At 44.1% G+C, this 22,911-nt stretch overlaps 1 protein-coding gene across 5 annotated transcripts in view; it reads right to left on the reverse strand.

Moving 5' to 3' along the window:
• The window catches only part of TRIM9 (tripartite motif containing 9), a 111,084-nt gene that overhangs the window by 30,635 nt on the left and 57,538 nt on the right, over positions 1-22,911 (reverse strand). For all 5 annotated transcript variants that reach the window (XM_030854957.2, XM_060294812.1, XM_060294810.1 and 2 more), the window contains exons 2-5: positions 18,579-18,674; positions 16,216-16,338; positions 2,606-2,716; positions 1,327-1,480 (exon numbers count right to left, since the gene is read on the reverse strand). In XM_030854957.2, the coding sequence (XP_030710817.1) occupies positions 1,327-1,480; positions 2,606-2,716; positions 16,216-16,338; positions 18,579-18,674 (484 nt within the window). The remainder of the gene's footprint in view (positions 1-1,326; positions 1,481-2,605; positions 2,717-16,215; positions 16,339-18,578; positions 18,675-22,911) is intronic.

A 22,911-nucleotide genomic window follows, 5' to 3' on the forward strand; every position in this document is an offset into this window, starting at 1 on the left:
GGCTCTCTCTGTCTAATAAAAGGACGCATGCAGATTTTTCTTAAGAAACAAAAATGTTAAAGCACTGAATTCTAAGTTATTTATTACACGGATGCTTAAATTGGGAGAAGCAAAGAGCAAATCAATTTCTTCAGTTTTAAAAAAAGATCCGAAAATGACAAAGTTAGAGGGATAGAGGACAGATAGTGGTTGCCAGGGATTGGGGATGGGGGAGGGGAGGCGTGTGGGTGTAACTAAAAGAGGCAGCAGGAGGGAAATCTTTGTGGTGATGGAAGAGTTCTGTATCTCGATTGCAGAGGCGGTTATACATGTGACCTGATGGCACAGAACTACACACACACACTGTACCAATGTCAATTTCCTGGTTTTGATATTACGTGATAGTTAAACGCTAGATGTAACCACTGATGGAAACTGGCTGAAGGGTACAGGGGACCTCTCCTTAATATTGCTGCAACTTCCTGTGAATGTATAATTATTTCACAATAAGAAGTTTTAAAAAATCAGAAATATTTTTCAAATGGGCTATTACTTACACTGCCATAAAAATATCATTGCATGTTTGGTTTGAGTTTTTAGCTTTTTTTCAAAGAGTTATTTTCCTTAAGATAATTTTAAGTACTTGTACTTCCCCTCAGCCACCCCAAATCTCAAACAGATCTTGCCATATCCCCTAATTGCATGGACCAAAATGTTTAAAAAGTTAAAATTTATTTCATATTTTCATTTTCCTTCTGTGTCCAGGGTCTCATTTTCCTGACCACTATAGGCAGGCTGACTGATCCTCTCAAATTCCCGCTAATCTACACTCAATTGTATGCCACTATCTCTACTCCTGTGGAAGCAGTCTCAATTCTAACTCCCTTGATTTATATCAATATATCTGGGTTACTATCTGTAACAAGATTTTATGTACAGCTCTCTCTCTTTCTTCCTCTTTTTATGTCAGCTATTCTCTAATGCTGAGCACGTGAAATCTCTAAGATTCTCAAAGACGCAAGCATTGAGTTGATCTGGATTTATCTGACTTTCTGAGAGGCAGGTCACCCAGCTAAAAGGGTACATTTCTATTACATGATAAGACAGGAGCCACTCCAGATTTTTGTAACATTAACCAGAGGGAGGTGTGTGTGTGTGTGTGTGTGTGTGTGTGTGTGTGTGTGTGTGTGTGTGTGTGTGGACTTTCCCACCTCTCAGCTGATTTATAAACCTGGAGGCTACCTTTTGTTTGCTGCAATCTGGCAAGCCGCCTTTATCCTGCTTCCAGCACCAGGATCCACTTGGGGTACTGCTATGACTGGGCAGGGGGGTGGCACAGGCACTCACTTTTCATCTGCACAAAGTCGAGCTGGTGGATAGACTGCAGCAGAGGGCTGTTGTCCAGACTCAAGTCGAAGTCCGTGGTCATCCTGGGAGTGAGAGTGCCTTTCCCCCACTGATCCTCAGTCAGGTGCACTCTCCTTATGAGGGCGTCAGAAATCTATCACAACAAAGACCACAGCCTAAGAAATACATCCCCACAATGGACACAGAGCTCTTCGGCTCTCCCAGAGCAGCCCACCGAGTGCCTTGGGACTCACACCCTTCCTGTCTCTGTGCAGGCAGCAAGGAGCCTTTTATGACGAGGGTGACCCGTGATTTATCATGAAAATCTGAACACTTTTGGGAGTCAGAGGGAGGCACTCTATAAAATTAGCTGCTGTTAATTGCTCTAATATATGATCTGGATACATGATCATGCTGTTTATGACTTATCAACTAAAAGCCAACAACATTAAATAATGATATGTTAGCAATTAGTTAAATCTACTAGAACCAATGGCCCTAAGTTTCTGATATGAGCTCTGGGTATCCTGTCAAGACTTAGAAATTAGTTTTATTAAATAGTTCAGAGAGGCTGCATATGCTAACCTGTAATATAGAATTTCCTACACTTTAAGCACATCATCTTCATGTATGACTTTATTCTTTGGTAGAGAACTATTCTGTTTCTTATATTTAGGTCCCCTCTGTTGTTCTTGGCCAGTTTGGTAGAATGTCAGTTGGAAGGAATCTACACGTTCCTTAATAAAAGGTCCCTTAATCACTGGGATCAAAAGTTAAGTAAAATTTAGTTGACATCATAACATGTCACTAAAACAACTCTGAAGAAATCATGAGACATCCAAGGAATGAAAAAACTTCAATTTATTTGGGAAATCACTGACTTACTGGCCAGAAGGTGTCAAAAAAGGTAGAAACCTTGTATAATTACATCTCTAGCTGACAAAACTGTCCAGGATATTAGTAAAGGGACCCAATTCTTAAGCAAGGCAATAACTCTGTTTTGGAGGAACTTAGAGGGAATTATGTTTTCATGATCAAACATAAACAAAAACAAATTTAAAAGCCCATGCACTTCTCAATCTTGTAGCACGTGGTGGCAGAGACTTCTGAGAAGCCAGTGAAGTTCCGCAGGCACCCATGTCCGCACGGCCACACAAAGGTGGGTTCTGATGTGCAGGGGCCCATGCCCAGCCAGGGCCGTTGGGAGTCTGGCCTTGGCGTCGTAGACTCAGTTTCGTGGGGCATTGAGAATCTGAAGCAGAAGCTAGTTGACACTTACCTGCAAAAAGCCACTAGGATCATTTTCCTTAATCACCTCCAGGCAGTACTCCATGAGACCCGTGGTCTGGCGCAACTTCACTGTGCAGTGAGAGATCTGATCTCGAACCACCTAGGATTGATGAGACAACAGAATGGTCCAAAATGGCAGAGGGTAGAAAAGAAAGCAAACTGGGACTTTGGAAAGCTTCTTTCAACCAGAATCCAAGAGCATCATGGAATGGAACTAAATTTATGAGAGTATTTGTGGCGTGGCAATGTCTGCTGTGGACAATGGCTCTGGAAGACTGATTAGATAATGGCTCTTATGGGGAGGGGCTTATAACAACTGGACCCATCAGAAAGGCACGCAGATGTTGGACCTCTGGGAAGTGGGTTACCTTGGTGCCTCAAGGGACATCTTCCACAGGTCCCCCTCACTCCCCTCTTCCGGGAGCTGCTCTAAGTGGGAGATCGTGGAGAGCCTGTCAAGGAGCTGAGTAACCTGAGGTGCAGCTGCAGCTTCTGTTCTGGGACAGAAGCCCTCTACCCGTCCCTCCTAAAGAGCAGACATCATCTGAACCCAGATCCTCTCTTGTTCCAATTCTCTTTTCCCTGGGTGGGTGGTAGAGTAGGGCTAGAGGTAGAACTTGCTGAAAGACAATGAGCTAATGACAGCAAGTATGCCAGAGAAAGATGGATACAGAATCAAGCTATAATCCACTTAGCAACACTCACTGCTTCACTTTGGAAAGCAGTTTCAAAGGCAATTTGCCGAGAGATGAGTCTACCTTAACCTAGAGAGGCATCTCTCTGAACATGCAGTTTTTCTCTCCAGGAGGTTGTCTTTGCCCAGTGTCAAGGGCATGGCAGTCCTTGAAAAGTTTCCTTCTTTAGAAACGTTCATCTTCTGTGTCCTCTGCTCAGTGACCCAAATCCTGAAGCAGTTTTTGAAGCATAGAGTTGAACAAGGGTTTTCTAGGAACCTCAATTACTCATCCTCTATATTTATACTACTTGGCAAAAGCCTCAAAAATAACCACCGTTCTGGATTTTATGGGTAATAACTAAAAGGGGTTTTAATAACAATGATTTTAAAACTTTTCCTTGTTCCTTCTTTTCAGTTTTCATTATAAATTTATTTTCCATGAAAGATTATGACACCCTCTTTCAAAAACAGTAGGAAAATAGGTAAAAAAAAAAAAAAAAAAGCAAATCACCTCACCACTCCAATGCAAATTGTTAAGCATTTTGATATTTCCTTTCAGTTTTCTTTCCGAGCTAGATTTAGTTATAGCTGCAATTATAGTATGTGACAATTTTATCTCCTCCCACTTAACACCATATCATAGGCATTTCCCGTGTTGCCGTCATCAATAAATGTTACTGGTTACGTAAATATCTGATTGCGTGGCTTATCATAATTTAACCTATTTTTTGACACAAAGTTCTTCCTAATTTTTTGACAGTTCATCCATTCATTATTGTTGATCTTCCTTTCTGATTTTTTTATTTTCATAAAATATACATAAAACTTACTATTTTAACTTTTTTTTTTTTTTTTTTTGCAGTATGCGGGCCTTTGTTGTGGCCTCTCCTGTTGCGGAGCACAGGCTCCGGACGCGCAGGCTCAGTGGCCATGGCTCATGGGCCCAGCCGCTCCCCGGCATGCGGGATCTTCCCGGACCAGGGAAAGAACCCGTGTCCCCTGCATCGGCAGGCGGACACTCAACCACTGCGCCACCAGGGAAGCCCTTGAGCATCTTTTCATGTGCTTATTGTGTATCTTCTTTGGCGAAAGGTCTATTCAAGTCCTTTGCCCATTTTTAAATTGGATTGTTTGGTTTTCTTGCTATCTTTTGATGCACAAAGTTTATAAATTTTCATGAAGTCCGATTTGTCTACTTTTTCTTTTGTTGCCTGTGCCTTTGGTGTCATATCCAAGAAATCATTGCCAAATCCAGTGTCATGAAGCATTTGCCCTATGTTTTCATCTATGAGTTTTATAGTTTCAATTCTTACATTTCAATCTTTGATCTACCTTGGGTTAATTTTTATACCTGCCCAACTTCATTCTTTTGCATGAGGATAGCCAGTTTCCCCAGCATCATTTGTTACAAAACTTCCTTTTTCCCATTGAATGGTCTTGGAACCCTTGTCAAAAATCATTTGACCATATGTGTGAGAGTTTATTTCTGGGCTCTATTCAATAGTGGTCTTTTGTCTGTCTTTATGCCAGTATTATACTTCATAGCTTTGCAGTACATTTTGTAATTAGGAAGTGTGAGAACTCCAATTTTGCCCTTCTTTTGCAAGATTGTTTTGACTATTTGGAGTCTCCTAATATTTTGACAGCTGATTTGTTATTGCTTTTAAACTTTTAATATAATTAAAATAAAAAATAAAATGTAGGCTTTAAAATCTCTTTATCGGAATTGGTGAAAGAAACCAACTTCGATGTGGGGATTGTTTTGTGATTTTGACTGGCGGGGGTGGAGAGATCAAATTTTAAATTCACTGTTTGATTTATTTTCTTCTGACATCTAGTATGTTTCTGTCAAACTACCACCACCGTCTGTTGGTCTGGGCTCAAGGAATGCAAGTTACTATATTTTATTATTTTACTTTAAAATCGGAAAGTAAAGAAAGGTTAAGTTTCTGCTTCTTAGGGGAAAAAAAACACCCACAGGTTAAACCCTTAAAAATGCAACACAGGTGACCTACATACAGCTAATACGCTACTCCTCTCTGCTATAGGAGGCTTGACTAAATTGTTCCCAGAAAATGTTTTTACATTTCAGCCGCCTGTGCATCAATGCTGCTAGGTAGCAGAAACCTCAGCAGTCACCATTCACTATCCAAATGGCATCTGCTCCAGACTATGCAGAACTGACTGGTACTGAAAGTCCAAACAACAAGCACAGACTGGATCTGAGCGCTGTAACCCAAAGTAAATCTGCTTTTGAGGCAAAAAAGACGGAATTGTGTTTATTTTCCAGAACATTCAGCTCAATGATAATTTTATGACCTCAATGTGCTGAAATAAATACATTACTCAGGCCCCATAAAATTCTATGTCTGCCTCTATAAGTTTCCTTCTCAAGCAAGGTTTTTTGGTGCAACAGGAGCTGTGGGAGTGTTGGGGGCTCTGACTACTCTTAAGAAGCTTCACTGTTGCACTGCCAAGAGTCTGTGAGTTTCAAGGCTGTTTGCCATTGGCTCCTGTAGTCCATGGTTCACGCTTCTTGGAAGGACTCAACATCCCTAAATTCTTGGCTCTCAACTCCCACTGTTGCCACAATGGATGCTGGTCCATTTTTAAAGCATTTTAATGAACGATTTCGCAATGATCACAGTAGCCTGTGATAAAAATCACTGTTAAAAATTAAACAGTGGGGTTCCCAGAAGCAGCATTTTTGGGTGTTTCATAACTAACATTTTTTTAATAAGATTGAAAGAATTTTATTTATTTATATATTTATTTATTTATTTTTGGCTGCGTTGGGTCTTCGTTGATGAGCACGGGCTTTCTCTAGGTGTGGCGAGTGGGGGCTACTCTTCGTTGCAGTGCGTGGGCTTCTCCTTGCAGTGGCTTCTCTTGTGGAGCACAGGCTCTAGGTGCACGGGCTTCAGTAGTTGTGGCACGTGGGCTCAGTAGTTGTGGCGCACGGGCTTAGCTGCTCTGCGGCATGTGGGATCTTCCCAGACCAGGGCTCGAACCCATGTCTCCTGCGTTGAGAGGCGGATTTTTAACCACTGCGTCACCACGGAAGTCCCTCATAATTAACTTTTAGTTTCTCAATTAATTAATCTAGCAAGATTTCCCATCTTATGGAAATCAGCCAGATAATTAAATCTTTTAAGAGTATAAATATTTTTTTCTCTGAGTGTCTTGTTTTTTTGTTTTTTGTTTTTTGTTTTTTTTTTGCGGTACGCGGGACTCTCACTGTTGTGGCCTCTCCCGTTGCGGAGCACAGGCTCTGGACGCGCAGGCTCAGCGGCCATGACTCACGGGCTCAGCCACTCCGCGGCATGTGGAATCTTCCCAGACCGGGGCACGAACCCGCGTCCCCTGCATCGGCAGGCGGACTCTCAACCACTGTGCCACCAGGGAAGACCCCTTTTTTTTTTTTTTAAAGATCTTTTTGATGTGGACCATTTTTAAAAGTCTTTATTGAATTTGTTACAATATTGCTTCTGTTTTATGTTTTGGTTTTTTTGGCCACAAGGCATTTGGGATCTTAGCTCCCAGATCAGGGATCAAACCCCTACCCCCTGCATTGGAAGGTGAAGTCTTAAACACTGGACCGCCAGGGAAGTCCCTCTCTGAGTGTCTTTATCAGCTTTCTTACTTGCTACCTTCTTTACTCTGTGTTATTTCTACCACATTATTATTATTTATTTCTACATTATATTTTTTTATGAAAAACAATTCTTAGGAAGCCAGGCCATATCACTTTTTCTTTGAGTTCCACATTTCTGTGCAGTGGCTCTGATGCTCTGGAGAAACCCTTGGCACCATGTTTGCAGCTGGCTGGATTTAAGTAGTTTTTTTTATTTTTAATTTTTTTTGACTGCGTTGGGTCTTCGTTGCTGCATGCAGGCTATCTCTAGTTGTGGCGAGTGGGGGCTACTCTTTGTTGCAGTGCAGGGGCTTCTCCTTGTGGTGGTTTCTCTTGCTGCGGAGCAGAGGCTCTAGGCCCGTGGGCTTCAGTAGTTGCGGCACGTGGGCTCAGTAGTTGTGGCTCACAGGTTCTAGAGCGCAGGCTCAGCAGTTGGGGCACACGGGCTTAGTTGCTCCGTGGCATGTGGGATCTTCCCAGACCAGGGATTGAACCTGTGTCCCCTGCATTGGCAGCCGGATTCTTAATGACTGTGCCACCAGGGAAGTCGGATTTTCTTTTCTTAAGAAGGAAATGTACAAGTTGCGGGAGTGACACAAATAGGAACTTGGAAACAATCTTCCCGTTTTCATGTGCATTAAAGCCTAAACCAGCTCTCAGGGGACAATTAATCTGTGGTCCACAGTTTCAGAGAAGGCTTCCACAATTTTATAAGCAGTCACCATCTCTTCTGGATGGCAAATCCTACTGATCACTTGAAGAACTTTATTTTGTTGAGTGGCAAATTTATAAAGGTCATTTCTTGGGTCAGGATATGACACTGTACCTTTTCGGAAAAGGAGAATTTGAGAACAGACTGCTGTGCCCCTTTGAATGCTTAGACTTTTTTAGTGTCAGAGAGTAACCCACGAGAGCTTATACAGTACAAATGTGAAATTTCATTCTGCCTATCCACAACTACATTTTCCCGCCACATCTTGAACAGGCCAATCTCTCGCCACTCAGCTCAGGTGATACAAAGAGCAGCAAGAACTGAGGTTAATTAAGGGGAATTTCATTATTTTATCCAATATTGACCTTGACACCTTTCCTCCACCTCCATTCACCTCTCCCTCTTACATGTGGCTCTTTAAAAATTGTTCTTTAAATCTTCTTTTTAATAAATACTTTTTCTCATAGTATTTTCTCTCATCATGGGGTCTGGAGGGATAAGACTAATGAATTTTTAGTCTAAGTAAATACTAACATTCTCTCTCTCATATTTCAAGATATTCTTTCTTAAATAGAATCTATACATTTCCATCACCATTTAAAACAATTTCCTCTAAGTATAATGCAATTCTTTTTTTTTTCTCTAAGATACAAGTACTTTCAAGATACAGTCTTGAAGAATTTATTCTTCACAGGTCCCTTTGGTCAGTGGGGATAGTTTTTTCTATGTGTCCCATAATGTCCTGAAGCAAGATGCCCAAGTGATACTTGGAATTAACTCATTGGTGAGTTACAGGTGAAGTACTTTGACCATTAGATTCATCTAGTAAAATAAATAATTCTCTTGATTTTCTCCTAGAGTAGAATATTATCTCCTATATTATTACATTCATTGAAACTTAGAGGCATTTAAATTAAGGAAGAACATTTTTGATGTCTCACATGCCACCATTCTCCCACATGGTTTATGGAAATACGGCAGCTATCTCCCCCATTCTCTAGATACCATCCTCTGTACTAGTGTTATCAATTGAACCACATTGGCAACTAATTATTTCAAAGACAAGTCTGAGGTTTTGAGTTTTTAATCAATAAAAGGATCATTGGGCTGCCCTGGTGGCGCAGTGGTTGGGAGTCCGCCTGCCGATGCAGGGGACACGGGTTCATGCCCCGGTCCGGGAAGATGCCACATGCTGCGGAGCGGCTGGGCCCGTGAGCCATGGTCGCTGGGCCTGCGCGTCCGGAGCCTGTGCTCCGCAGCGGGAGAGGCCACAACAGTGAGAGGCCCGCGTACCGCAAAAATAAATAAAGTAATTAATTAAATAAAAGGATCATTTAGGCCTATTAAATAAATAAAACACATACCTGTTTTGAGGAAGCCTTGAGATTTTAACAGTAAAACTGTGAACTTTCTATCTCAGAAGTGTGAATGCCAATAACCTCATCAATAAACATTGAGTGGAATATCCAAAGCGTGCTCTTAGTGTATAGAATACTGTATCCTTGTACAGAGAAGTTAATGAAGGAAGAAATACAAGGTATTTGGAGAGAGAGAAGCATCCTGGTGTGGTCCCACCCCCACAGGAGAACATTTACAATTTATGCTGCTCCGCAATGAAAGTGATGCATCCAGTATGGTGTTTTGTAAGATGTGAGACACGGTGGATTAGTCCATCATCTTCAAAGTGTGCTTTAAGTGTCTTCTGGAGCTAAGAGTGTCACTCATATATGGGTTTAGGCAAAGGGCATTAAACGAGTTCTGTGACTATGCTTCATTGGCATTGCCAGGGTGGGTTGAGGGTGTTTAAAGGTATGTCCTCTAAGCTTGGTGAGTTCCAACTGTGTGTTCTGGCATCCTGACGATTCCACGGGCACCTTGGGCACTCTATTCCTTACACGCCCTCTGTGACTTCTGCTCCTACACGGTGGGAAGCAGAGGACCACAGAATTTGCCGAATGAATTCCCCATTAATGATAGGCTTGTAATCAATAATAACTGTGGTTAAATTATGAAAGTTGACCCCCAAAAGACTTCTGCTGAGGGCAAAGGTTTCAGGTGTTCCAGTGTGCCTAATTTTTCCACATGTCTTCACTGTAATGAACTAATGGAACTCCTTGCCAGTAGTTTTATGGGAATTGAGTGGGTTATTGACTTTTTCATTCTAGTTTTTGCTTTACTTTCTAGAAATGACTGTAACAGTCAAATCCTATCTAATTATTTTTAAATTCTTTGTGAGCTTGGTCGTCTTTCCTTCCCTCCTTCCTTCCTGACTACCTTCTTCCTTTTCTTCCATTCTCTCTCTCTCTCTTTCTCTCTCAACCTGAATCAAAGGACTACTTGCCTGTTATGAAGCATTGGCAAAATGGCTTAAGTAAGCCAGTAACATCCCTAGTGTAAATTTCTACTCTTAATGATATGGCCCTATAACTAATGTTTTTGCTAGCATAATGGGGACATACAGGCAATACATGGTAAATAATAACAAAGATAACAGTGCCAATCGTGATAATGAATCTAACAAAGCCCAATGGTACACTTGGATTCAAAATCAAGCATTCCATAGATAACTACAGTGGGGACATGGAAGCCCTCTGTAAACGTGAAAGCTCTGGAAAACAGTAAGCTTTATGATTCTCCCTCAGCATTCTCACTGAGTAATGTCATTGGTATGTTAATTTACCAACCACACATGGAAATTAAAGATTAGATTTTCTCAGAATATATTTGAATAGTTATAATTATTTTTTTTCTTTCAGAGGCTCTAGAGTTGCAAGGGAACCAAGAAACCAAGAAGACACCTGTCACTTATCACCTATCATCATAGTTGTGTACTATTCAACACATGAATTCATTCTAAAATATTGGGGAGAGAACACATTTAAGATGATTGTGGAATTATTTCAAATTCTGAATGTTACATACATGAAAATAATTCTCAGATATTTCTTTGGGCTTACCAAAAGAAAAATGACATTTGTAAAGTTCCTGAAAAAAAGCATAGATCTCATTAATGGCACATTTTAAGTGTTGTCACAAATTCCCTCTGAGGATCACAGGCAATGAAGATATTTTAAAGCCTTACTCAGCTAAGGAAGACCTGGGAAGGATACTGACAAAATACACAGTTCGTACAAGAAAACTGGGGACGCAGCTGACTCTGCTGATAGTGGGAATATTGCCCAAGTAGCACCAAATGTGAGTTAGTAATAGTTTTTGAAAGCTCAAAAGCACTTTTTCCCTCCAGTAGCTTTCTGACATTTGATTAGTTTACCACACCCTGAAAACAGACATTTGGCTCCCAGTGTGTTTTCAAACCACAGGACAGCATTAACTATAATTTATATTTCAGACAGTGTTCCTAAAATATGGTCACATCTGCATATGCCTCAAAGCCTTTTTTTCAGCTTTTAAAAATAGCTCACCAAATTTGGTGCACTATTTTATGCGATGATCAATTATACTCAAGCCGCTAAAGAATTTCCTAGGTTCAGAGACAATCACACCAGCACATAGGCTAATTTTACAATATGAACTCTGGTATTATGGAAAATGAGTCCCTAGGAGCACTTCCTCAGTGTGCTGAGTGAGACCATATTTCCAGTCTTCCAATGACAGCAACCATAAAGCTAATATCTTGAGTACTGTGCTAAGTGCTTTACAATGCCCTGTGAGGTGTCGACTACGTCTAGCCTTATTTTACGCACAGGTGAAAGAAATGGAGCTGTAGGCTTGTCCATGGTTAGAGACCTAGTAAGTGATAAAGTCTGTCCTCACGCCCCGTTCTCTATGACCCAGAATCTGGGCTTCTCATCCCTCAGCTCCATCTTGCCTCAGAACCAGAACTGTTCAATCTGCTCAAGCAATCAGTGCTTTCAGAGAGGGGCATGAGTAGATTATAAAGACTGCCTTTATGCACACTTGCTTTCCAGCTCCCCTAGTCTTTTGCATGGCTCAAGAAGAGAAAGTTCCCAGAAAAACACACACATACAACTCTCCTCTTTGTCAGCAAAAAGCAGGCCCCCAAGAGAACTCTGCCAAAGGGAAGCGGAAGACCATAAGATTACCCCTGCCAGACCGTGAGTGATGGGCTAGCCAACAAAGACAGAAAGAAGTACTGTGCTTGGCAAGCAATGTCTATAAAAGGCCAGTCTTTTCTCACAAATCTGAGGAGCAACAGAAGTGACAAGAAAGGGAAGAGGCAGGAGGAGAAAAACAGAGGGAGGGAGACATTCGGAGGCTGACATCAGCAGTCGCGGTGTCGACCTTGCTGGCTGTTTTCAGAAGCAGCGACATACAATCAGCTGAAAACAGCAGAGAAACAAATCACTCGAGACAGAAGACAGAACAGCTTTGCTGCCGTGGGCCACAGCCAGCCACCTGTCTCTCGTTTCAGTAGCCCTTTGGGATCTGGGGCAGGGAACTCCACCCCGGGTGTAATGAGGGCAGGCGGCTGCCTCTGCTCAGTGGTCCCCGAGTGCATCAGTGTGCTTGGCCAGTCAGATCACCAGCACCAATGAACTGACGCTGGACGTGGGGTCCCCGAGATGCATTTCGGCTATTCCTGTGCCATCCCCACCCGTCCCCACAGCACAGCCTATAACTGATTTCCACACAGTCCCGTCCTGCAGAGGCAGCACTAAGGAGAGGGAGACAGGGGGCTCTGCATTTTTTGATATGGATAAATGATGTTTTCTCAATCCTTGATCCCCTATCTGTCCAGATTGCTGCCCTTACATCTCTCCCATATAGAAAACCCAGAGATGCCACTGTCGTCACCCTGTGACTTAACACAAACTGTTCCCAGTTTCTGTTTAAAGATGCCAGGAAAGTGTCCGCAATGTTTCACAAAAGAGACGTCCGTTAAGGAAAAAGTTAAAATTTTATGGCTACATATTAAAAACGGCTGGTCCACTATTAGAGGGAAAATCCCAGCTGTCCAGCTCATTGCCCGAAGACAGCTGTGGTTTTATTTTAGATACTCTATTACTCTATGTGGTTCAAATGACATTTTAAGTTCCACCATAACAATAAAAGTTCTGGGTTTCCGAAGGGTGATAAAAGGAAGGGCTATGGTGGTAATGCTTTTAGTAGCGTTAGAGCAGGAGATGGAAGCAGAAAGCACCCATCGGTCCTCATGACTAACTGGATTCACCAAGACCAGGGTGCACTGTGCTGACCACCCTCTTCTTCTCGCACAGCTTGGCCCATCCCTGCAGGCAAGAATGCAAGTCGCCATCAACACGCGCCTCCCAGACTTTGGGCTCCTCCAGTGCCAGCTTTTCCATGAGGCACTCTGTGACCCTTTTAGCTGGAAGTAACTTTGCCCTCCTCACAACTCTAACGACATGGCCACCTTCTCCTGGAAACTCACTTTCTACCTGTGCTGGAGTCATCTGTGGGTGTGACTGATCTCATCCACAGGACTGTAAACCCCAGAATCCTGAGTCACCTTTGTGTCCCCCTCCCCCGGCCCCTGTGCCCAGCACTCTGCTCCTAGCAGGTGTGCATTAGGTAGGTGCTGGCTGACTGGTGAACGGATTAGGTCAATCCCCGTATGCCTTCTCTCTGCATTGTACTAACAGCCAGAGGCCGTAGGGGGCCACGGTCCACATTCTGGGTTCTGAAGCCAGGTTGCCAGGACTGGAATTCTGGATCCTTGGACCAGTTCTTAATGTCATGGTGCCATGGTTTCCTCATCTCTAGAATGTGGATAATAGTAATAATGACCTTGCAGAATTGTTGTGAGGAATAGAGGAGCTGATCCCTGTAACACAGTTTGTATAGTGCTGCCTCAAAGAAGGTATCCCCGAACGTCAGCTATTGCTGTTATGAAAGCCAGGGCTTGGTCACCAAGGATGCTCATTCTGTGTTGCTCCTGGGTAACTACAGAATCACATTTCACAGCACTTCTAGATTTTAATGCAGATAAAAAATGGTGACTCCAGGGCTTCCCTGGTGGCGCAGTGGTTCAGAGTCTGCCTGCCGATGCAGGGGACATGGGTTCGTGCCCCGGTTTGGGAAGATCCCACATGCCGCTGGGCCTGTGAGCCACGGCCGCTGAGCCTGCGTGTCCGGAGACTGTGCTCCGCAACGGGAGAGGCCACAACAGTGAGAGGCCCGCGTACCGCAAAAAAAAAAAAAAAAAAAAAAGGTGACTCCAGAAGAATTTTTCACTTAGGCCTAACTTACCTTGGATGAGGATGCTTATGGATTTAAACCCATTTCCCAGGTTGTTGCGGCTAAATGTATAAGATTAGCATCCACATAGTACAACCTTCAGAGAACTTTCTGGGTAAAAAAACAGCATCTTTAATACACCCACACTTGTCTCCCGCACATTTTAGCAATGACTACATATGTTACCATGAAACACACACACAGTCCAGTGGCCCTTTACAAAAGTCAAAAGCAAAAAACTTGATCACAGACACTAAGGGACAGGAGCCTGGAAACTGATGAGCTAGAGAAAGTCGTCTAAGTAAAACTCGCCCTGAGTGAGCACTTTGTGAGTCATGCATGACACGGGTCAGTGTGGGTGTCTCCCGAGGAAAACCCAGGGCTCTCTTGATCACCTGCAGCTCAGTGCGAAGGCTCCACAGGGCTGGGGTTGGTGTGGTGCCCCTCAGGGGCTTGTATTCATTCTAAGAGGAAACTGAGAGGGTCTTCCAGTTAGGCCCACCACCCCAAAACAGCAATGGCCTCTCTGGAAGAAGCGGTAAGATCCCCAGCCTTGGTTTGCTGTCCAAGCCAACAGACTGGGGCTCTCGGAACATTCAATCCCTGGGCACTCTTCTTTCCTAACTCCTGGTTCAGATTCCAACTTCGAGACATGCAATTTTCTTTAACAAAGAATCTGCTGTGCCTCTCCTTGATGCAATTGCTCTTCTGTGTCACAACGGGAACACTCAAAGGGACGTGGCCCTGACACAGCTCCGGTGAGGTCAGGCCGGCCAACTTTATTGTAGGGAACAGCCCTCACAGGCCCTTTCTGGCTTGGACCCTGTTGTCGCAGCTCAGCCTCCATGTCACAGGCACCTTCAGAGTGTCAGGTGGGTAAGTCGCAAAGGCAGGGGAGAAAGGTTTATATTCCGGCCACATCTCTGCCCTGGCTTTGGGGAAGGAAGAAGTGGGTATGTGGATCTAAGTGCGTTTTGAGGAGCTGCAGGTGGGTAGCAGAGGAGGGAACCTTAAGGAAGAAGATAGAGTTGGGGTGTCCTTCAACTTTGGAGAGATCTGTTAAGCTTCCCTGGGGAAATGTTTCTCTTTTCATGCTGCCCAGCTCCCCATGCTCACAGCAGAGTCCCCTGGGCCCTGGGTGCCGCTGTGTGCTGGGCACAGATTAAGGACGGTGACTCCGCTGCTCAGGGCTCAGCACTGCCGTCTTGCTGCAGGTCTTGCTGAGGTCTTGTGCCCCAGTTAGCAACTAGTTTCTTGCCTTGTTTCTAGTAACCATGAACTGGGCACTGGCCCTGTCTGAAGCTTCCCTGCCACCAAGCTTTGGCCCCAAATCTTGTAAGCTCTGTTGTCTTAGTTCTTCATTTTGAAACTCTCCCTTGGCTCTCCTACTGGAATCCCACTCTTTTAGAAATGGGATCTCCTTTTGTTCTTCAGGGACTAAAGCCTGTTCCAAGCCTGCTGGGGATATCTGCCACTTCCTGGGCTGCTCACCAGTCCCCAGCTCCCCCGAGGCTGTGTCCACTCACTCTTGCCCAATACTGAAGCTCCCTGATGCTGACTGCCTGACCCCAACAGAGAACCAATGGTCAGACCTCACTTCTCCCTCCACCCCAATGCCAGGCCAACATGGCACACTGCCCACCCACTACCCACTGGTAGCCACCCTGAGGCTATTGGCCACGTATGTGGCCCTCTCCGGATGGTCTACTTCTTGCTTCCTTCGGCTGGCCGCTGCCCATCTATGTCTATCCAGCCTGCTCTCACGTGTTGTTGCCCTGCTCCAAGGGGGCAATAGATGGGGTATCAGATGTCTCCAGGAAGATCAGTCCTCCTGCCAATAGGGCCCTAGACTTGCAATCAATTGCTTCTACTGTGTGATGACCAAAGTCTGTACAGCTGTTCAGTTGCATAGTTTGCTTCAGAAGTTAAGACAAATCTTGTTTGTTTTCTGGAAAGTACAGATTCCATTTCCCAATTCAAAAATACATTTGCCTCTGCATGGTTGTTCTGGCCACTCTGTCTAAAATTTCAACCCCCATCCTTCGTATTCCCCATCCCTTTTTCCTTATTTTTTCTTAGCACTTTTTACTAACATACTGCGTATTTTACTTACTTATCTTGCTTCCCGTTTATCCCTTCTGGTAGAACATAAGCCCCAGGAGGGCAGGGATTTTTATTTATTTATTATGTCTGTACCCAGAGCAATTCCTGGTCCAGAGAAATCACTCAGTGAGTATCGGTGATGTCAAGGAGGGAGTGAGTGGTGAATGAAGGGACGTGCCTGCTTCTCCCTGGCCAGGCTACTGGCCATCCAAGGCTGTGGGCGGGCGTACATCTGCCTGTCCCAGCCTGGGAGCCGGGCTTGCGGGCCTTCTGCTTCCCCCGGTGCACAGCGCTCACCTTTAGCTTGTGCTCGTGCTCCTTGTTGACACGGGCGAGCAGCTGGGCTTTCCTCCTGTTGAGGGCGTCAATGAGGGCGTCACACTGAGCTACCAGGCAGGCCTCGAACTCCACACTGTTCTCCTGCGTGACAGAGCACAGCTGTCAGCCGCGAGGCGCCTGGGCACCTGGGGCTGCCAGAGACAGCAGAACCCCTGTCCACTTGTGGGGTGGAAATCCCTGCTGAAGGGAAGGAAGAGGAGCCCCGTCCACAGTGCACATTTGCTTTTTATAAATAACGGAATAAATTTTGTTCCACAGTGGTAGTGTTTCACGTTAAATTTAGATTCAAAGGAATAAATGTTACTTCATACATTTATTCTTATCAGAAGGAAATCATCTCCACAGTTTGACTTATATCAAGTAAAATAAAGTTTTAGTTTGTAGAGTTGAACATGAATCCTTTTGAGGGCTGGCACGCGCCCAGCTGTGCATGGTGGAAGGTGGCATTCAGAAAGGCTGGTTGCTGGGGGAATGGGGTATTGTTGAGGCATGAGGGAGAAAGAATCATCGAATCCAGGGGGACAAAGAAGAAAGCGGATGGCAATCGTCTTCGATATTGAACAATAATCCAATGACAACAGAATAATCATGGGCAAAAGCACTTGCTCCTCTCATTAAAAAAGCAAGTCATGAGTGCATGTAGGCAGTGAAGAATAACTGGTATACGTAACAGGCATCAGCCTGCTGTAAAAACCAGATGTGAACCAACCAGCTTGTGGGGAACAGTAAGCATGTTCGAAATGGATTATAGCTTTCCCATGACGTTTAAATTGAACGTTGGATCTAAAATTTTTTACGTGATTTAAATCTGCACATGCTACAGACATTTCTTTTAAGCAATTCTCTCCCTAAATTAAAGGTAACCCTTTCAATAGTTACATATGTAATTTTGATTCTCAAACCATAATCTGGAAAACAATTGTAATTTACAGCAAATGAAAGCTGAATACTCGTCACATATACAGTAATAGTATTGAAAAAATAGCAGTCAACTGAGTAAATGGAGTAAAATTTGGGGGGCTGGAAAGGAAGGAACAGCTTAGCCTATCAAATTTTAATTTATTCCCAAAGTCATCAAGAACTGTGTCTCTTAATATAAGGATCTGTGGACAGGTATTAAGCCACTGTCTCAAATGCAAGGTCTTATACACGCCTGTATAAGGTGTGCATTTGTAATTGCTTCAGCAATGGCTTCTACAAATGTTAGGTTTTGGTTTTTGTGGCAATTGCTTTCGAGCTCTCACACAACTCTCCTGGAAAAAACATCATTGAAGAGCTCTCTATGTCCCAAGCAGGGTAGTATTGGTAGGGAATGGGGAGCTGTCTTCATACAGGCTCTGATTTAAAGCAGAAAGAAAGCTTTGCTCTGATGAAGAGGTGAGGTGCAGAGGCAAGCCTGGGGCTGCACACTTTATGCCAGCAAAAGCAAAGAAAGGATCAACTCTACTACTTCGGAAAACAGGAGGAAGTGTACAACTGTTAGGTTGTTAGGGAATCAAAAGTTTTCACATGGGCCTGCACGCCAGCTAAAGGCAAAGAAATCAGTGTGAGATGCTCTGGAAGCCAGGCTTACATTTAAAAAGCCATTTCTGCCTTGACACAGGTTAAATATTAACTCAGAACGCCAATCTATTGGAGGCCAGAGCTAAGGTTATTTCTGTGAGGCAAACCTCAAAACATAAGAACAGTAAACAGTGAAGAAGGTCATTATTCTAGCATCTCATGCAATTTCTGGCTTCTCCCCTTCAGCTATAGTAGAGAGCTCACAAGCTCTCAAATGTCAGCTGATCCGTTGGTCACTGTGCAAATTCTAGTTGCCAGGGGATCACGGTTGAAAAACATTTAAGTATCTAAGTAGAGGAGAAGCATTATTATGGGATAGCAAGGAAGGAAAGAAGGACGAAAAAAAGAAAATGTGATCTGTTTGCTACCGTTAGATAAGATATAATGATTGCAAGGTGCTTTGGGAACCTATAGAATTAAAAAAACTTAACAATAATGACTGCATTCACAAAGAAATATGTATCTTTCTTTGCACAGCAGCAGAGAATTAGGAGCTCAGTGTGGAAGATGGGAACCAGTTGGAAAACGGGGTTGTGTCTTTGGCCTGTTGGGGAAACGTAACCACCTTGAGAAGGGGTATATTTGAAGTCGGCCTGTATGTGTGTTCGTATGTATTAGAAGAGAAAGATCAGGAAAAAAATACATAGGAAATTTCCCACAGAACAGAAAATAAAAGAGACAGACAACCCCTCCCTGCCCGCCCCACAGTTACATTTTAACCCGCGGGGCGTGCTTTCCGCCTCTGGTGCTGCCAATACCTGGATCTGCTGGACCATGTTGCGCAGCTGCACCAGGAACTCCTTGGCTTCCTTGGCCCTGTCCGACAGCCCGTTCAGCGCCTGGGAAAGCTGGCTCTGCAGAGACGAAGAAGGAAACCATGGAGCTCTCATCATAGGAGGCAGCCACAAGGCCGCACAGGGTGGTTTTCATCCAAGACCCAGGAGACCTCGCCCTCCTCAGATTCCTCTTGTCTGAGCTGGGCCACTGAGCCAACATCTGTACTTGAGGATGCTGGTAATAACGGCATCCCGACTCCTTCCAGAGGCCCCTGAGGGCTGTCTCCTCTGACAAGGTGAAAACTTCTGGCCATCGCAGTCAAAGGCCCTTCCCAGCTGATATCTGCCTGGAAGTTCCTCATCTCATTAATTACTTAATTCAGCAATAATTTATTTAATTAAAAAAAAAACAGTGAGTCAGATGATCTGATACTTATCAATATTATTTAGCTCCATGTGCTACTGATCTGGGATTAGGGTGGAAAGAATGAAGACAGTTAAGAACAGGATGAGGGAAGAAAGGGTGAGAGCCTGTGCCATGCTCTGGGGTCACTTAAATGTAACGACAGATACAGAGGGCAGGATGATGTTCTTCCTCATCAGCGTCTTCGTCCTTCTCTCAAGTACAGCCCTGTGGCCCCAGCTCCTCTCCACACTAGCCTCCTAAAGCAAGGTGCACTCTCTTCTGACTTTCCACACCACCCCGTCCACATGCGGATGCAGTTCTGCTGAGGGGGCCCAGGTGTCCAGGTAAGTACTTGCTGCTGGCGGGTGGCACTTGGTCTCTGGGAGGATGCACTGAATTCATTACCGGTTTCCTGAGCCTAAATAATAGTGGTTCTGAAACATCCTCCACACGGGCTCCCAATCTCTGTTGCTGATTGACGAGACCTAAGTGGAAGTTGGATGGGGGCTGGAGGGGTCTGAGAAAGATTCTGCTTTTCCGCTAACATGGGACCATTGTGGCTGGTGCAACCTTTTCCCTTTGGCTGCTGACTTTATGGCAGATGCCTTGTGACTCTCAAGAAGAGAAGGCCAACGTGGTAAGGGAGGACGGTGAAAGGAGAAAGTTGCCTGGGTTCCAATGGCATCTTTGAGCATCTGAACCGGCACTTGAAGTCTCCTACCACCAAACTTCTTGTTATGGTGGGGGGGGAAATTACCTCCGAGTTTAATCCCTGTACTGGAGTTTACCGTTACTTGCAGCCATTACCACTGTACTTGGTACAAAATTCCTGCTCCTGGCAGACTGGGCAAGTCCTTCCATCCCTCCTATAAATTACAGAGACACACTGCCTTTCCCCACAACACTTTCTTTGAACACTGAAGCCCTTTCTCCTCCTTGCCAACACAGTGCCTCATCCACTCTGTCCTTTCAGCTAAAGGGCAGAATCTTAAAATTATATCTCTTGGTCCTATGGATGTTTTTCACTTATATTTGCATTATTACATACGCAGTCAGGCACTGAATCTCTTTAAAAGTGTGCATGCCACAGGCCTGGTGCAAGCACTGTGGGGAGGCAGTAAGAGCACAGACTTTGGAAGGGTTCAGATTCTGGCTCTGTCCCTTTCTAAACGTGACCTTGAGAAAGTGACCTCTGCCTGAGTTACTACAATGGAAAAAGTGGGAATAATAATATTTTGTAGTTGGGTTACTGTGAAGGCTTAAGGCATTCATCAGCCTGAAGGCTCCTGCTAATAAAGGATAGTGGTTAGGGGAACTATTCCAAATTCTTAAATGCTGTCAGTTACCAGCTGTTCATATCTTACACATAGTTTGACCTCATCCATAAATGAGAAGAACACTACGATTCTTGGCTGCTGTGGGCACGGCATGAGATACTGTATCTAAAGTCCAGAACCCTGCTGGCACACGGTGCATGCTAATAAATGTCGGCTGTTATAAACTCTTACTCACCTCTTCCTTCCTGCCCACAAACACCTGTGAACTGACTGGGGTGGGATTCACAGGGCAGGTTCCTGGCACAGGATCTTTTGGAGGCTACCCTTCATCACTTGTACTTTGATCGAGGTACTCAAACTCTGGGAGTCTAAACCGATGCAGCCCAGAAAGAAAAAGTAAAAAGTGATCCTACAGTGAGTTGCTGAAAGGGCTACTCAGTGATTTATTACTGGGTCCCAGCTGCACTATAACTTGGGTTAAAAGTTGTCTCAAGAACTTTTTCAGGAGCCCAGGGGATGAAAAAGGTAAAGAGAGTCTTATTTGGAAGAGTGAGCAATAGAAGGAGAATCATATTCTAAAGGAAAAAGTTTGTTCTTGTGACTTGAGAACTCATATTCTCTCTTCTTCTAAATGAGTCAGAGTTGGCTGGGCTACCCCAGTTTTCTTCCCCCTTTTATTGTAACCCATGCCTTAGTAACCACATTTGGAGGTTTGAGTAGAGAAGTCAAATTCATTCAGCTGCACAGAACTGGAGCTACCTGATTTCTTACAGTCCAGCCTTGCAACTAAATGTGTGTGTATATAATGGAAGTCAGACCTGACACCCAATAAGCATTGTTGACCAGGTGCTGCTATATACTTAGAAGAAGATTATACTATAGTAGAAAAAGAGTGCTGGCCTCAACCATTCCCTGGATTTTATACAGTAAAGCAGTACATAAACTGCAAAACTCAATTTATTTGTGGATTTCCTCCCTTTGTGTCTATGTTCAGGCCTTCTACCTGGCTAATGATTGTTCTGGTATTTGATAAACAACTGCATTATAAGATAAAGATCTAGAAACCTTTCTCTTAAGATTTGCCACCTTGTGGAAACAGAGCAGGAGACAATGAAAAATCCTGGAAACTATCTATCACTAGACAATGCTTTTCTTGTAAGGATTTATATGTGCGTTGCTTTTATAGGACAGTCTTTTGATTACAGTTATAAGCCACATCTGATGTAGAAGAACATTATTTTTGATTGATTTTGTTTCCCAGAAGCATTTAAATTCCTGCTCTATGCTAACAGAGATGTTCTGTATTCAGGACCACAGAGCAGCCCTGTAAATTTACACCAGAACACTGAAGATGAAAATATGTAGTACGTGTTTTCATTTTGGCATCTTTGGCTGTACCTGTAGCCATCAGAAGCTGTTTATAATGCCTAAGCAATGACATCCTGATTTCTTGGATATTTGTTTTCCAATTTACTTTTGAAAAGATGTCATGATCAGAAAGTGAATGGGAGTGGGACAATGATGTAGCCAAAGAAGCACTGACAAATTTCCAGTCCAGAGCTCAGAGAATGCTCGGAGTAACCAAGATCGCCCAGAAAGATGGCAAGTTGTTTGGAGCTTGAAGGAGAGAAACAAAGAACTCCACCTCCTCCCTTCCTTCTCCCGGGCTTTTTCCCCTCCAGCTTCTACCCTGGCTGGCTCCCCTAGCCTCGCAAAGGAGTGTATGTTATAAGAGGTCAGAGCTCAGTCTGGGAGCCCCTGTGGAGGATGTTTCAGAACCACTATTATTTAGATTCAGGAAACCGGTAACGGATTCAGTGCATCCTCCTAGATACCAAGCTTTCCCAGACAGAAAGTCACGTCTTCTTTCCTTTCCGTGCCGTGAACATTATTCTTCTGTCATTTCCCCCCCTCAATTTACTATAAATACTGGATGGAGACAAATTGGAACAAATGAAAGGAAGCTTCCTTGCTGTCTGGGATCTGAAGTTATAAGCACGAGATGGGTCAAAAAGGGTCAACCAAGATTTGGTACAAAATAGGTGAGGCAGCAAATGTGCAAAGGCACCTTGATGGCCCCCAAACGACCTTGCTGCCACCCTGGGCAGCTCTGACATAGTGCACCCCGCTTGGGACTGTGGCCCACGCCACCTCTTTGCCAGATACCAAGGTCACCACAAAACACAGGAGAAAAGTGAGGATCGATGCAATGCGATTCAGAAGGACCCGCCCCCCGCCGCCCCCAGCCCCCACCGGGAGAATAACAATTTTTATTGAAGAAATACTGATTTTTGATTCTCACTACATTACTGACATTATATAATTAAAAAGTAAAAACAAGAAATTCAAATGGTGTCAACATATTGGTCATTTCTTATGAGCCACGAACTCTGACGGGTGCTTTTATCAGGTGTCCTATTTAACCCCAATCACCTCCCTGACATTTTGCAGAGGTTCAAAGGTGTGGATACTCCTGAGTTAAGGCTTTACCACTCACTGGTTCAAGGAAGAGCCAGAACACAAACCCTAGTCTGATTCCAAAGCTGTGCTCTTTGCTCCAGCCTCCTGAGAAGAGAGTTCTTGCCCCACCCACAGAGGAAGAAACAAAAACAACCCATGGTGAGAGTATGTA

The sequence above is a fragment of the Globicephala melas genome, chromosome 2, assembly GCF_963455315.2.
Source record: "Globicephala melas chromosome 2, mGloMel1.2, whole genome shotgun sequence".
Taxonomy (NCBI): Eukaryota; Metazoa; Chordata; class Mammalia; order Artiodactyla; family Delphinidae; genus Globicephala; species Globicephala melas.